Below are 16,511 nucleotides of genomic sequence, written 5' to 3'. Positions count from 1 at the left end.
CATGGTTGACATCACTCATTACCATAAATGTTCTATTAACCCATTACACAACATTCAGGTTCTAGAGTGTGCAGCAGTCGGGAATATGAATGGGCAGGGAACAAGCAGGCTGCGCTCAATGTTTCCTTTAAGATGCTCAGCCATGCATCAATCTTAGAGGGACCATGCAGTGCAACAAACTGACTACAAACAGCAAATAGAAATTTGAGGGAACAACTTACTCTTGTTCAAACAGTAGTACTTATAACCTGTTGTTGCTGAATACGCTAAACAACTGAGCATCCACAGTCCTCTGGGTCAAGAATTTTAAAGATTCACAACCCATTGAGTGAAGAAATTTCTCCCCATCACAGTATCAAATAATCAACCCCTTATCCTGAGGCTGTGACCCTGTGTTCTAGGTTCTCCAGTCAGGGAACCAGCCAGTCAGCATCAGCCCAGTCAAGCCCTCTAAGAATTTTATCCATTTCAATGAGATCATTTCACATTCTTTTAAACTCCAGTGAATATAGGACCATTCTACTCAATCTCTCCTCAAAGGACAGTCTTCTCATAAGAACATAAGAAATAGGAGCAGGGGTAGGCCTTTCAGCCCCTGAAGCATGCATAAGATCATGGCTGATCTGATTGTGGTCTTAACTCCACTTTCCTGTCAGCCCTCATAACCCCAGACTCTTTTGTCAATCAAAAATCAGTCTAACTCAGCCTTGAATATATTCTATGATCCAGTCTCCACTGCTGTCTGGGAAAAAGAATTCCAAGCTCTAACAACCCTCTGAGAGAAGAAATTCCTCCTTATCTCTGTCTGAAATGGGAGACCCCTTATTTTGAAACTCTGCTCCCTAGTTCTAGGTTCCCCCACGAGAGGAAACATCCTCTCAGCATCTACCCTGTCAAGCGCCATCAGAATCTTATATGTTTCAGTAAGATCACCTCTCATTCCTCTAAACATCAGTGAGTATAGGCCCAACCCCATTTTGCTGTCCATTTAATTCAATGGATATAAACTTGGGTGTGCTGTGTCTTGGATGTACAATCATTTACACCCAATTTTGCCACATGAACATCCACCCCAACTACTCCCATCCCTCTCCTGTGCAATGTTTTTCACTCAAAAACTCAGGAGAAAAACCTTGCTCAAGGGCTTTTGAATTGATGCTACCGAGGAAGCAACATGAAGCCTGCAGCTGGCTAAATCTATAAAATGTAGGACAGTTGGCTTGATAAAAATCGCTTCAGATTTTAGGTAGTTTATCTTTTGGTGGATAGGAGATAATTCACAGAACATTCCCTCAGGATATGAGATGGTTTAGACAGCCTCCATGACAAAACAGTTTGGATCTTTCTAATGAATTGAGAGATCCAGGTGAAAGGCAATAATCCCAGTTCAGACACCATCAAAGGCTGGAAAGAGTGAGGGAAAATGGTTTAACTGAAGAAGAATTGATTACTTGAGATGAAGCTTCGGTTTTATACTTAGGTTTTAAAAACCTGTAAATTGCAAACGGAATGAAAGAATGAGGGAGGTAAGGAGGATCGAGTTTGAATGTTCTGATAAAAAAATGGGTTCATTTAGGAGATGATAACATGGATCTTGCTGTCAATGTGCTGAGGATGAAGGTGGAAGAGTGCAGCAAGAGAGCGCAAGGAGGATGAGAGGAATCTTCTCAGGAGCACTGATCATTTTAAGTTTGAGCTATTTTTTCCATAATGAAGCATAGAAAAGGATCATATGACTCTTTGGGCTGGAGATGTTGGTACAGTCCACTACAAAGTAGAGAATCATCTAGTGAGCCTTCGTTGTTGCATCCTCCCACCCATCACCTTCTCTACAGCAAGTGCTTTAGAGTGTTAACCATGGCTTGGTTAGTAGCCCGCTTGTCTCAGAGTCATAAGGTTTAGCAGGTTCAAGCCCACTTCTGGGCTTGAGTGTAAATTATCTATGCTGACATGCCAGTGCAGTATTGAGGGAGTGATGCACTGTTGGAAGTGCTGTTTTTCAGACGAGATGCTTAAATCAAAGCCCCATCTATCTGTTTGGGTGGATGTAAAAGATCCCACGTCACTAATTGAAGAAGAGTTGGGGAATTATCCCTGGTCATTCAGAAAAAAACAGATTATCTGGTCATGATCACTTTGCTGTGTGCAAATTGACTATTGTGTTCCCTACATGACAACAGTGACTATGCCTCAAAAAGTACTTAAGTAACAGCTTTGAAATGTTCAGGGGTCATGAAAGGTGCTGTATAAGTGCAAGTCTTTCTTTTCTCAGATAAGGCCAAAAGTGGTAATTTCCTCAGATTGTACTAATTTCTCCGCATTCTAGCTCATTCATTTAACCTGTTTATTTTACCCTTTTCAGTCTCTTTGTGTCCTCATGGCTTTATTGACCCATCTAGTTTTGTATCTTTGGTCCCTTCATCTGTCATTGCTATACATTGTAAATAGCCCAGGGACTGATCTATGTGGCACTGCACTAGTTGCATTCTGCCACCCCAAAAATGACCCGTTTATTCCTATTCTCTGTTTTCTGTCTGTTAGCCAACCCTCAATCCATGTTAATTTATTACCCCTGATCCCATGAATTCTAACCTTGTGTAACAACTTCTTGTGTGGCATCTTATTTAATGCTTTTTGTAAATTCAAATATACAACATCAACTGGTTTACTTTATCCACCCAACTAGTTATACCCTTAAAAGTATCCAATAAGTTTATGATACATAATTTTCCTTTCATAAAACATTGTTGATTCTGCCTAATTATATTATAATTTGCGAAGCGTCCGATTACCGGGCCCATACTGATAAATTCTCGCATTTTCCCTCTGGTGTCCTGGCCAATATTCATCCCACTATCAACCTCACTAAAACAGTTTATCTGCTTATTAGTATTCATGGGAGCTTGCTGGGTACAAATTGGATGATGCTGTTCCTACATTACAACAGCGAGTGAGCTACAAAAGTATTTCATAGACTGTAAAATGCTTTGGGATGTCCCGAGGTCATGAATGCTGTTATATAAATGCAAGTCTTTCTTTATTGGTGTGACCTCCAAGCACATGAACAGGTCTCTGGCCTTTTAATGGTAACTCTTATCGAGATGTTATGTTTTCATAGCAGTTAATTCTGAAAGAAGTCTGAATGTTTATGGAGAGTCCAGCAGCAAGTAAATTAATATTAACCACAATGCAATCATTAAGGCAGTGTTATGTTCTGAAAAACAATAAAAAGTACCACACTGATTAATGAGATGAACTGTGCTATTACAGCTGCTTTCTAATTGGAGACTGACCAAGAGACACCTAATTCCAATCTGTTCCATCTGTTCCACTGAGAAACCATTGCATGAGAAACTTGATGGCATTCTTCATTCCCCATTCTGAACAAGCTCAGTACATTACATCAGAATTGCTGGAAGCACTTTTCCAGTACATTCCCCAAAGCCTATTCGATAGCCGTTGCCCTGGCAATAACCTAAAATTAAAATAAAATAACATTAGCAATGTTTTCAGTTATAAAATACTGGCAAAAATCAAACATCCTTTAGCTAATAGCTTGTGGTAAAGCCCATTTAAGTGTACTTGTCAATGATGTCTGCTTCATTCACTATTCTGTGTTCCCCACCCTGCCCAGCACCCTCCCTGTCTCTGCCCTTCCTCTTTGGACACTCAGTGCTGACACCAGCTGCAAAACTTAGCCTCACTCCTTCCCTCACTCTCCATTGAGCACAAATGGAGCAAACTCATCTTCAGTATCCTAAAGATACTGAAAACACCATAACTTCAATAGGACTGCTTCGCTTCTACTCTGTGTGATGAAGACACTTCACCTGCTCATAGTATTTCCTTGCTTCTTCTTGCTAACCCTCAGCATCAGAAACTGGTGCCAGCAGCCAGCCAGGTACAGGTACAGAACCAGTTACTTCCTTGTAAATGAATTCGATACAAATGGCAGCATTTTCTTGGAGTTATAATTGGTTTGGGAATTGCGACAGTTGTGAGGGATTCCTGCACTCTCAGGCTTGCACATGAGATGTGAAAACTGAGTCCGCTCTCTCATTTGGATGTAAAAGATCTCATGATAGTGTTTCAAAAAATAAAACAGGTTGCCCCAGCATCCTGGCCAATAGTTATCCCTCAAACAGCACCAAAAAACACGTTGGACGGAATTGTCCCAGGTTTGCACAAAGTGGGTGGGAAAAAGGGTGTTTTACTCGTCCACCGCAATGGCGGCTTTTCACGTTGTATCATCCCAATCCCGCCTCATTAATTGTACAATCCCGGGAAACTGGCCGTTTCCATGGTGGGCAGGCTCTCACTCACCCACCATGCTGTCACCTCGCTGCTTCCTCATGTTTAAAGTGTAGCTGCACGAACATCTCGCAGTGCTTTGTAAATGAAGTCTCCCAGGATTACTGCAAAGAAGACATGGCCCTGAAAGACCTGCAGCCCCATGGTTTAATGACGCATTCCTCAAGCTCAGTTTGGAAGCTGTGAAGACCCACTGTGATGTTCTCCACCCCTGCTCTGGCTGCAGGAGGGACAGCAACATCACCAATCCAGCATGGGAGTGTGAACGCCCTACAAAAGAGGACAGCCACCCAGTGCCACAAGAGGATGAATGATCTCCTCTGTTCCTCCAGGGTAAGTCACTCTTCTCTTCACTCTCAACTCACACACTCATCACACATCCACTGGGATCTCACTCACTGTCGGTTCAAGGGACATCACCATTCACTCTCTCACACTCACCTTCATTGTCCTCATCCCATCCATGGCACCACTCACCACCCACACATGCCAGGCATACTAATCATCTGGCCTGGTAGGTGTCCTGCTTACACGCAGGACAAGCTGGTACACAACAGGGAGAGGTTGCAGACTGGTGGAGGAATGCCTGAAATCCATGTTCTCACAGACTTTGAAAACAGAGTCATCCAGCTGGCCGGCGATGATCTGGACCAATCATGTGCTGACGGTGAGGTCGGTGCTGCTGTACCAAGTGAGGGTCCAGCAATGCAAGATCCATCAGACAACCATGCTGTGAGTGATGTGTCCTGTTTCACAGTCCCCTGCCATGCACTAATTATCTCCCCTTGCTTTCACAGGCACATCTGGGAAACAGCTGGCTGAGTGCACGACTGAGTGGCCTCCAATCAAGATGCAAAGAAATCTCTGAAGCTGAATCTGAAGGCATCTTCATTGAAGTCCTGTCACAGCGCTCACCCTCACCCTCACCCTCCACCAGCGCAGAGACACACACTTCGGTGGGACCTAGCTTTAGAGTAGCCTCGGAATCACAATCTGGTGAGCACATCGCACTGTCTGATCCACAGCAGGCCGAGGCAGGGACTTCCCAGGTATCCAGCACTCGGAGGACTGCTGGAGGCCAGAAATTTGCTGAGTCTGATTCTGTTGAGGAGCCTCTGGACACGGTCATACCTTAGTTGCTGAAGCTGCAAAGGCAAGCTCGGGAACATCAGGAAGGGACGTAAGCTGCACTCCTCAGGTTGCAAGGCACAATTGAGGAGTCCAATTGCCTTCAGACTGAGGTGATAGCACCGGCATGCCAATGCACTAAAGTCAACACTGGCAGGATGGTGGCTGCCATGGAGGCCTTAGTCCAGGACATCACTCCTGTACTGCTGCACAGGCTGAACACCATTACTGATGCCGTGGTTGGCCTCCAACAGTGTCAACGTGAGAGGGGTGTGGGATAGCTCAATCTCACTCCAACTTCCCCTTCTCCTCAAGGAGTCAGCCAGGGGCTCTCAGGCACCCATAGGGAGGAGGTGCTCACCCCAGGGCCATCCACCCAGGTGACTCTGGGAGTGTCCAGCCCATCCGAATACCCACTTCCAGTGACCTCAGCAGCTCCAGCTCCACAGGCTGAGGAAGATGCCACTGCCACACAGCAGGCACCTGAAAGCAGACTGGAGACCTCCAGGTCTCAGCCCAACAGAGAACACCCACCAAGGTCATCAATGACAGGGTGTAGCAGTCAGCAGGCTGCCTCCACCTCTGCTGTGGATGTCGGGGGAGCACCAAGACGCAGGGTTAGGAAGGTTAAGAAAATGATGCACAGCCTGGGCATAGGTGTTAATCACTTGTGCATAATATTCACTATTGTAAATAAACTCCCAAGAATGTCTCCCTGACTATGGCTCTTTATTATGATGAGCAGTGCTTGTGTCACTCAGTTGTGAAACCTTTCTGCACAAGACAAAGGTAGGTGTTTCAGTCCAGGACACACTTCCCTGTGCTCTGTGCAGCCTTCAGGCCAAAGTGATGCTCCAGCCTCACACTCCCTGGATACATTACTGACGCCTGCACCTCGATGGTGCTGGTCATTGCAGTGGGCAGATTTCCGTCATTCTCTCTGTGTGGTTCTCAGTACCTTTAAGGTGGGGCTGGTCCACATTTCATCAGTATCTGTGTCCAGACTCTGTGCTCCTGAAGGGCTTGGGTGCTGAAGGCAGTAAAGGATCTGGTGCATTTAAAGTTTCATGGCTGTGCGTTCATGATATGGCCCTGATCACAGAGCACAAGCGAGCTGCCCTCAGCCAGGCAGGCATCAGACTTTCACGGAGGCAATGTGAAGATCTATGGAGTCCTCACTGTATGTCATCATCATCCCCCTGTAATCGAGTGACTATTAGGGCCTCCACTGAGTCCCCATGACAGGAGAATTCTCACAGAGGGTATTGTGCGCTGCCATCAGCCAGGCTGGAGTCAACTGTTCACAGATGCAATGTGAGGATCTATGTGTCTCCTCACTCCTTGTCGTCATCATCCTCCATGAGTCTAGCAGCTATGAGGGCCTCCCGAGCACACCTGCCTCACCTGGCCAGAGCGATAGACTTATTGCCGACATTGTCGCCTTCGAGGTCCTCCCCACCCTGATTCCCACTGACATCTTCCTCAACAGAGGAGACCTCCAGCTCGTCTCTCCATTGCAATGCCAGGTTGTGAAGCGCGCAGCAGATAACGATGATGTGTGACACCTTCTGTGGACTGTATTGCAGGGCTCCACCAGACTGAACCAGGCACCAGAACCTTATTTTCAGCATCCCAATGATCTGCTCCACCAAGTTGCGAGTTGCAGCATGAGCCTCATTGTACCTTCTCTCTGCTGCAGTCTCAGGCCACCGCACGGGTGTCAACAGCCAAGTCCACGCAGGTCGCCCTTCTCCCTGAGGAGCCAACCCTGCAGCCTCTGTGGGTCCTGGAAAATGTCAGGGACCTGTGATTGACTGAGAATGTCATGGACGCTCCCTGGGAACCATGCACAGGCCTGCAGGATGCATTTGTAGCAGTTGCAGACCAGCTGCACATTCAGCCAATGGAAGCCTTTGTGGCTGATGTAGTTGAGTGCGTGGTGCCATGGAGATCTGAGCGCCATGTGAGTGCAGTCGATGGCATCCTGCACCTGTGGAAATCCTGAGACCTGGGAAAATCCCAGCGCTCTTGCTTCCTGGATCTCCTGGTCCTGGGCAAAACGCACAAAGCCGTGGGCCCTTATGTAGATGGCATCTGTGACCTCATGGATGCATTTGTGGGTGGAGGCTTGTGACATCCCACAGAGATCACCATGGGGAGCCCTGAAAGGAGCTACTGGAGTAAAAATTGAGCGTCCCAGTTACTTTTTTGGCCATGACACTTGATGCCCTCCATGTCCCCTTGGCACCAAATCCTGCAACAGGTGGCAGATGTGACCGATCAGTTCCCTTGACATGTGCAGTCTTCAGCAACACTGGTTCTTGGTCATCTGCAGGAATGAAGGGCAGTGTCTATAGACCCTGGGTCTAGCTGGGCACCGAGCAGTGATGGCTTACAGTGGCTCTTCAGCAGCATGTGCAGGAGTCCCAGCCGCCCCTTCTTCCTGAGGGTGTTGCTCCTCCCTCTGCCCAGCCAGGCACCTCCGTCACTCTTTTCTCCTTCACCTTCACTCTCTGTTTGCCATGAGGCGCACAACTAGGTCACCAGGCTCCAAGCTCCGGATGTACTCCCCTTGCAGGAAGAAATAGAGAGAGTCGTGTGGGTTAGCTTGGGTGGACTAAAAACCCCGTGTGGTTAAGTCTGGAGGCTTCTTAATGCATCCCGGACAGTGCTGGCCACCACTTGGATGGCCAGAGTTTAGTGCATTGCATGACTGTCCGAAACCCCACCTTCCTCTGCCCCACTCCACCTGACCAATTGGCAGCAGCTTTGCCCAGTGGACTGCATGCTGTGCTCTCAGCTCAGGCACAGACATTCTCCTAACCCACACAGCAAGGCTGCACTGTTAGCTTGAACCATGGGGGAGACTGGTCCAAACCGGAATTATGACATTGCAAAGGGGCTGTGAGCACCTCCAGCAGTGACTGCTCCATGGCCAGCTTTAGCAAGGAGATTGTACAACGTGCCCCATCATCCAACTGTTCTGTAGCCCACTAAAACACTCATTTGTTTTCAGTCTGTGCCCGAGGGGTGAAAATCTCTGGAGCGATTGGTGGCTCTTTCAGGCCTCTGCGATGCTTGAGTGGGCAGATAAGCTCGAGGCCCAATTCTAATTATATCAATGTGGCTGTGTCTGAACTGTCTCAGCTGCAGAGAAATGGTCATTTTATACAAGGTTTCCCTAATGCGTGGCCGCTTCCCTCACCCCCACCCCGCATGTGCTTGTACACTACCATCAAGCTCAGTGCAGCTCTTGCTCCCCCTTCAAAGTCGCCTCAACTGCAGGGTAGCTCTTGCTCCCGCACTACACTGTCAGCCAGCCTGGAAAACGCGACTTGCCTGTGCCCTCGCCCGAATGCACGACGTCTCAACCTTGAAGTCCAAACCTCGCGAGTGCTGCGTAACCTTACTGTGCACTCAGCTCTGAGTTCCCCTTGAAGTGCAGCCACCAAGTACACACCTTATATACGCTGTTGTGAAACACGTCAGCGTGGTTGCTTGGATAATCCAAGGTCAGAGATGATTCCGGTGAGCTGGGCTTATAATGACACGTAGATGTATTACAATGAAGTTCCTGCCATCAGTGGGCAGAGCGGACGATTGTAGACTGGTTTCATGACATTGTGAAACCAATTTTTGGCGTTCTCGACATATTGTCCATTTGTCGCCAAACATGCCCAGCAGGCACGGAAAGTTCCACCCATTATCTGGTCATTATCACATTACTGTTTCTGGGAGCTTGCTGTGCACAAATTGGCTGCTACATTTATTACATTACAACAGTGAATACACTTCCAAATACATCATTGACTGTGAAGCACTTGGAGCATTGTGAGGTCGTGAAAGACGCTCCATAAATGCAAGTCTTTCATATGCTGACAATAATCCTTCCTTCCTCCCTAAAAACATTGGAACTGGGGTAAACCATTTTCCCTTTGAACCTATTCCACCATTCAACACGGTCATGACTGACCTTCTACCTCAACTCCACCTTCTCACAGTATCCCCCAAATCCCTTAATTCCTTTTGTACTCAAAAGTCTATTAACCTCTGTTTTGAATATACTCAATGACTGAATATCCGCAGCTCTCTGGGGTACAGAATTGACAACACTTTGAGTGAAATTACTCCTCACCTCATTTTTAAATGGCCAAACCTTTATCTAAGACTGTGATCCCATGTTCTAGATTCCCCAACCAGGGAACATTTTCTCAACTCCTATCCTGTCAAGTCCTTTAAGAATTTTAAAAGTTTCAATTAGAACATGTCTCATTGTCCTAAACTCCAGGGAACATAGGCATAGTCTGCTCAATCTCTTCTCATAGGATGATCCATATCATAGGATAATAGGAGAGTGTGAGAGGAGGACCCTGGGACAGGCAGTCAGCAGCACCTAGATGCTCTAGTCTATCTAGAGGATTGAGCATCTAGTCTACACTCAAGTCGGAGTAAGGCTAAAATAAAAGCAAGGGCCAATATTCTATTTAGTTAAGATATGTGTGGGGAGCTCAGTCCTGTGATTTGCACATCCTGCGCTATGTGGGAAATCCTAGATGCTCCTGGTGGTCTGGATGACCCTTTGTGCAGGAGGTGCCTCTGAATGGAGCAACTCGAGTTCTGGGTTTTGGAACTTGAGCAGCAGCTGGGGGGACTACAGTGCATTCTCGAGGGTGAGAGGTTCATGGATAGGACATTTCAGGATGTGGTCACCCCGCAGCTTAAAGAAGTGCAAGCAGAGAGGGAGTGGGTGACCACCAGACAGAAGAAGGGGACCGGACAGGTAGTGAGGGAATCTCCTCCATGCATCCTGCTCACAAACCGTTTTTCTGTCTTGCAAAGCAGTGAGAGTGACAGTTGCTCTGTGGAGGTCAATCGGAGCCAAGGCCATGGCACTGTGTGTGGTCCAGCTGCTCGGGGGGAGGAAGAAGTGTGGAAGGGCAATAATGATAGGGGGTTCATTAGTGAGGGGAGTAGACAGGCCCCTCTGTGGCTGTAGACATGACTCCAGGTTGGTATGTTGCCTCCCGGGTGCCAGGGTCAAGGATCTCACGGAACAGCTGCAGGGCATTCTGAAGGGGGAGGGTGAACAGCCAGAGGTCATGGTCCATGTTGGGACCAATGACATAGGAAGAAAGCAATGAGGTCCTGCAAGCAGACTTTAGGGAGTTAGGTAGGAAATTGAAAAGCAAGACTTCAAAGGTAGTAATCTCCAGATTACTCTCGATGCCATGCAGGATTGAGTATAGAAACAGAAGGTTAGAGCAGATGAATGTATGGCTGGAGAGATGTTGCAGGAGGGAGGGCTTTAGATTTCTGGGGCATTGGGACCAATTCTGGGGCAGGTGGGACATGTGCAGGTTGGACGGGTTACATTTGAACAGGAACAGGACCAACGTCCTCACGGGGAGGTTTGCTCATGCTGTTGGGGTGGATTTAAACTAAATTGGCAGGGGGATGGGATCCTGAAAAGTAGTTCAGAGCGGAGAGAGGCTGAGGTGGAATTAGAAGTTAAAATGCTAGTGAGTGAGTCTGGAAGGCAGAGGAACTTAGGCTAGATAAGAAAGAAGTGAGTTTAGCAAGGCTAAGTGGAATATACGTTAATGCAAGGAGCCTGAGGAATAAGACAGAGGAGCTGAGGACACAGATAGGCACGTGGGAGTATGACATCATAGCAATGATCGAGACTTGGCTAAAAGAAGGGCAGGATTGGCAGCTCAACATTCCTGGTAAGAGGGTATTCAGATGAGATAGAGAGGGGTATAGAAGAGGAGGGGGGTTCGCAATATTGATCGAGGAATCAATTATAGCATTGAGGAGAGATGATATCTTGGGAGGATCATCAAATGAGGCTATATGGAAAGAAGTAAAAAACACAAAAGGGGTAAACACGCTGTAGGGTGGGTACTATAGGCCCCCACACAGTCAGGGAGAGATAGAGGATCAAATATGTAATCAAATTTCAGAGACGTGTAAGAATAATAAGGCAGTAATAGTCGGGGATTTTAACTACCCGAATATTAACTGGGATAGTTTTATGTGCAAGGTGGGGGGGATCAAAATTCTTAATTTGAACCCAGGAGAACTTTCTTAGCCAGTATGTAGAAAGCCCAATAAAGGAGGAGGCAGTTCTGGACCTAATATTCGGAAATGAACCTGGGCACGTGGAAGGTGTGTCAGTAGGACAGCATTTTGGAGATAGTGACCATAATTCAGTTAGATTTAGGATAATTATGGAAGAGGATAAGGTTGGGCTGAGAATAAAACTTCTAAATTGGGGAAAAGGTAATTTTACAAAGATGAGAAACAATTTGGCCCAAGTGGACTGGGAGCAGCTACTTGCAGATAAAACTGTGTCAGAGCAGTGAGAGACATTCAAGGAGGAAATAGCAAGAGTACAGGATAAATATGTTCCCGTAAAAACAAAGGAAGGGACCAAGTCTGGAGAACCCTGGATGTTAAGGAACATAAAGGTTAGGATTAAGAAAAAAAGAGAAGCTTACGGCAGACACCGAGGGCTCAGTACAGCAGAGTTCATAGGGGAGTATAAAGAGTGCAGGGACGAACTTAAAAAGGAAATTAGGAAAGCTAAGAGAGTGTATGAGAAAGCATTGGCAGGTAGAATAAAGGAAAACACAAAAGGGTTTTTTAACTATATAAAAAGCAAGAGAATAACCAGGGAAGTAGGGCCAATTAGGCACCATAGAGATAACCTGTGTGCGGACCCGGAAGACGTGGGTACAGACTTCAATGAATTCTTTGCGTCGGTCTTCACAATGGAAAAGGACGACGCAGATATGGCTATCAGGGTGGATGACTGTGAAATTTTAGAGGAAATTAATGTAGAGAGAGAGGAGATACTAGCGGGTTTAGTGGCCTTAAAAGTGGATAAATCCGCAGACCCGGATTAGATGTATCCCAGGCTGTTGGGGGAGGCAAGGGAAGAGATAACGGGGCCCTGCCAGTAATTTTCAAATCCTGTCTGGCCATGGGTGAGGTGCCAGAGGACTGGAGGACTGCTAATGTTGTCCCATCACTAAAAAAGGGAGGAAGGAATAGACCAGAAAATTACAGGCCAGTCAGTCTAAACTCGGTCACAAAAACAGAAAGTGCTGGAAAAACTCAGCAAGTCTGACAGCATTTGTGGAGAAACAGAGTTGATGTTTTGAGCCCATACAACTCTTCTTCAGAGCTACCAAGCTACAGAGCTTCAGAGTCTAACCTTGGTGGTGAGAAAGAATTCTGAGGGACAGAATTTATCTGCACTTGGAAAGACATAGATTAATCAGAGATAGTCAGCATGGATTTGTTAAGGGAAGGTCATGTTTGACAAATTTGATAACATTTTTTGAGGGGGTAACCAGGAGTGTTGATGAAGATATTGCATTTGATGTGGTCTACATAGACTTAGCAAGGCTTTTGATAAGGTTCCTCATGGCAGACTGGTTGAGAAAGTAAGGGCCCTTGGGATCCAAGGCAAAGTGGCATGTTGGATCCAAAATTGGCTGAGAGGCTGGAAGCAGAGGGTGATGTAGAGCGATGTTTTTGTTTCCAGTGGGGGTCTGCAGGGCTCAATGCAGGGGCCCTTACTGTTTGTGGTGTACATAAATGATTTGGACTTAAATGTTGGGGGTATGATCAAGAAGTTCACGGACGACACGAAAATTGATAGGGTGGTAAATAGTGAGGAGGATAGCTGTAAACTGCAGGAGGATATCAATGGGCCGGTTAGGTTGGCAGAGCAGTGGCAAATGGAATTCAACCTGGAAAAAGTGTGAGGTAATGCACTAGGAGAGGGCTAACAAGGCAAGGGGTTATACTATGAATGGTAGGACCCTGAAAAGTACTGAAGATCATAGGGACCTCAGTGTGCATATCCACAGATCCCTAAGGGACAGCAGGGAGATAAGGTGGTTAAGAAGGCATATGGGATATTTGCCTTTATTAGCCGAGGCATAGAATACAAGAACAGGCAGGTTATGCTGGAACTGTATAAAATGCTGGTTAGGCCACAACTGGAGTACTGTGTGCAGTTCTGGTCACCACATTATAGGAAGGATGTGAGTGCACTGGAGAGGGTGCAGAGCAAATTTACCAGGGTGCTGCCTGGGCTGGAGGATCTGAGCTATGAGGAAAGATTGGTTAGGCTGGGGTTGTTTTCGTTGGAGCAGCAAAGGTTGAGAGAAGTCCTGATAGGGGTATGTAAGGTTGCGAGGGGCATAGATAGGGTGGATGGGAAGGCACTTTTCCATTAGTAGAGGAGATAATAACCAGGCAGCACAGATTTAAGGTAAGGAGTAGAAGGCTTAGAGGAGAGTTGAGAAGAAATTTTTTCACCCAGAGAGTGGTGGGAGTCTGGAACTCACTGCCTGAAAGGGTGGTTGAGTCAGAAACTCTCATAGCATTTAAGGAGTATTTACGTATCCACTTGCATTGCCATAGCCTCCAGGGCCAAGGGCCAAGCACTGGAAAATGGGATTTGTGCAGTTAGATCTTTGTTGGCTGGCACAAACACGATAGGCTGAATGGCCTCCTTCTGTGCTATAAATGTCTATGATTCTTTGGGGAGAGTTTTCTCCCCATCGGGGAGAGTTGGATGGGAGCAGGCGTGGGTGGGCATGCAGCCAATCGCCGCCTGTGATCAGCTGCGTGCCACCATTTTACGTGGGCGGGCCAATTAAGGCCCGCTCAGTGTGTCGCACATCTGGAAGCACTGTGTGCTCCCTGTGCGGGCGGGGGGACTAGGCTGATTCAGGGCCTGCACTCTTCCGCACATGCACGTGAAAGAGCGCAGAACTCTCCCTGAGCCACAGAGCTGTCTCAGGGAGATCAGTTTGATTTTTAAAGATTTTAATAAGGACAAAAAAAATTTTTTAAGACATGTCCCTGTATGTGACAGTGTCACATGAGCTGGGACATGGCAATGAATTTTGTTTAAAAATTTTATTAAACTTTAGAAACCTTCGTGAAACCTCATCCCGCCTGTGGAAGAGGTTCCATGATAAATGCGAAGGCTGCCTGGGCTCTTCACCTGCCCAACAACCTTAAGGTTGGACGAGCAGCTGTTAAGTATTTTAATTGATATTTAAATGGCCTTAATAGGCCTTTGACAGTTCGGCGAGCTGCAGCCAACTCTGGTGCGCGCCCGTTGAACTGAATATCTGAATGATGTGCGGTGATGTCGGGAAGCACGTCCGATGTCACCTCATGTAATTTTACTCTACTGTCCCCGCTCGCTGACCTAAAGATTCTGCTCTATGAATCTAATTCCCTCATTCCAGGAACGAGTCAAGTGGACCTTTGTTTTGCTCCTTCTAGGCAAGTGTATTTTTTCTTAGACAGAGAGACGAAAACTAAACATTGAAATCAAGTGCACTGTATAACTATAGTGAGAAGCAGTCTGTGTCACCATTGACCAGAGGAATTGAACTGGACCAGCCATATAAATACTATGGCTACAACAGCAGGTCTGAAACTGGAAATTCTGAAACAAGTAACTCATCTCCTGACTCCCCAAAGCCTGTCCACCATCTACAAGGCAGAAGTCGGGAGTGTGAATGGAATACTCCCCACTTGCCTGGATGAGTGCAGCTCCCACAACACTCAAGAAGCTTGACACCATCCAGAACAAAGCAACCTGTTTGATTGGCACTACCTTAAACTTTCATTCCCTGTGCCACTGAAGCACAGTGGCACCAGTGTGTACCATCTATAAGATGCACTGCAGCAAAAACCAAGGATCCTTTGACAATACCTTCCAAACACACAACCTCTACTATCTAGAAGGACAAAGGCAGCAGATGAACGGGAACACCACCACCTGCAACTTCCCCTCCAAATCACTCACCATCCTGATTTGGAAATATATCACCATTCCTTCACTGTCTCTGGGTCAAAATCCTGGAGCTCCCTTCCTAACAGCACTATGGGTGCATCTACACCATATGGACTGCAACAGTTCAAGAGGCAGCTTATCATCACCTTCTCAAGAGCAATTAAGGATGGGCAATAAATGCTGACTTAGCCAGCAACGCTCACATCACATGAAAGAATTAAAAATATACTTCCTTCAGCCTGACTTTTCACCCAGACAGAGACGCTCTCCATCAAATATGGTGCCAGAGGCCCAAATTCGGAAGTTCTTTCCCCAAACCCAACCCCCCACTCTTTTTGCAAGGGTGTGGGATAAGGGCAGGTTATGGTTTACATATTGGTGGTTTAGGGAGATAGCTGCGTATTTTAATGCTTTCAGTCAGACCTGATTTTCGTTTGTGAGATGTCTAAAACACGGCTTGCGCACCTTGGACCCCCTAGCAGAAGAAAGCCTAAGCTTACCAGAGCTCTTTGGAAAGGTAGGATATCCTTTTGGATATAGTCCGGGGACACCTTGGGAGAGGTCAGGTGCCCTTTGGGATTGTTAAAATTAGACATGAATGTGTGTAAAAATGGATAAACGCATTGGAACTATCAGGCTTAAAGGAACTGTCAAAGGGTGCTGTCAAGCTGTCAAGGCATTTAAATCCCCATGCCATTTAAACATTTGATAAAACTGTCTTCGATGTTAAAAAAGTGCTTGCTATCTCACTCGTCAATTAACATAGCCTGGGGGTTATCATTATAGCATTAGTGCTACATGACTTGATTTCATATCATAATATTATCACAGTGAGGTACCTGTTAGTTCACAGTTTGACTGATAGCTACAAGCTCTGTTGAAATGGAATTATGAACACAAATGTTTGTTTTTAGAAGAGATTAAAGGAAGTTAAATATAGTGCTTTTTTTTAATCAGGGCATTTTTTTCAATAGTGAATTTATCAATAAACACTTAAGAAGTTTATTTAATCTCAGCATGTGTCCTGAGGTCTGCCCAGGGTAGATACTGGGTGAGTTGGCATGGTGGGTATAAAGGCAAAGGGTGGTGAGACATGGGTAGGCATGAGTTGGCACTAAGTTAGCATAGCATCTATAAAGGGCCATGGGTGGGTAAAGGGGCATAGGTTGGCATGGGGGATATGAGGGGCCATGGCAGGTGAATTAAGGGGGTTGAGATGAGTTGGCATGGATGGGGCATG

General features: G+C 46.4%; 1 protein-coding gene across 3 annotated transcripts in view; it reads right to left on the bottom strand.

The window, feature by feature from the left end:
• Positions 1 to 3,036: 3,036 nt before the first annotated feature.
• fah (fumarylacetoacetate hydrolase (fumarylacetoacetase)) overlaps positions 3,037 to 16,511 on the bottom strand; it is a 71,504-nt gene continuing 58,029 nt past the window's right edge. For all 3 annotated transcript variants that reach the window (XM_041175134.1, XM_041175136.1, XM_041175135.1), the window contains one exon: positions 3,037 to 3,475. In XM_041175134.1, coding sequence (XP_041031068.1) covers positions 3,399 to 3,475 — 77 coding nt within the window. In that variant the 3' untranslated portion in view covers positions 3,037 to 3,398. The remainder of the gene's footprint in view (positions 3,476 to 16,511) is intronic.

This window comes from Carcharodon carcharias, chromosome 26 (assembly GCF_017639515.1).
Source record: "Carcharodon carcharias isolate sCarCar2 chromosome 26, sCarCar2.pri, whole genome shotgun sequence".
Lineage (NCBI taxonomy): Eukaryota > Metazoa > Chordata > Chondrichthyes > Lamniformes > Lamnidae > Carcharodon > Carcharodon carcharias.
Note: the sequence above shows the minus strand (reverse complement) of the source record. Positions and strands in the feature narration are given on the sequence as shown.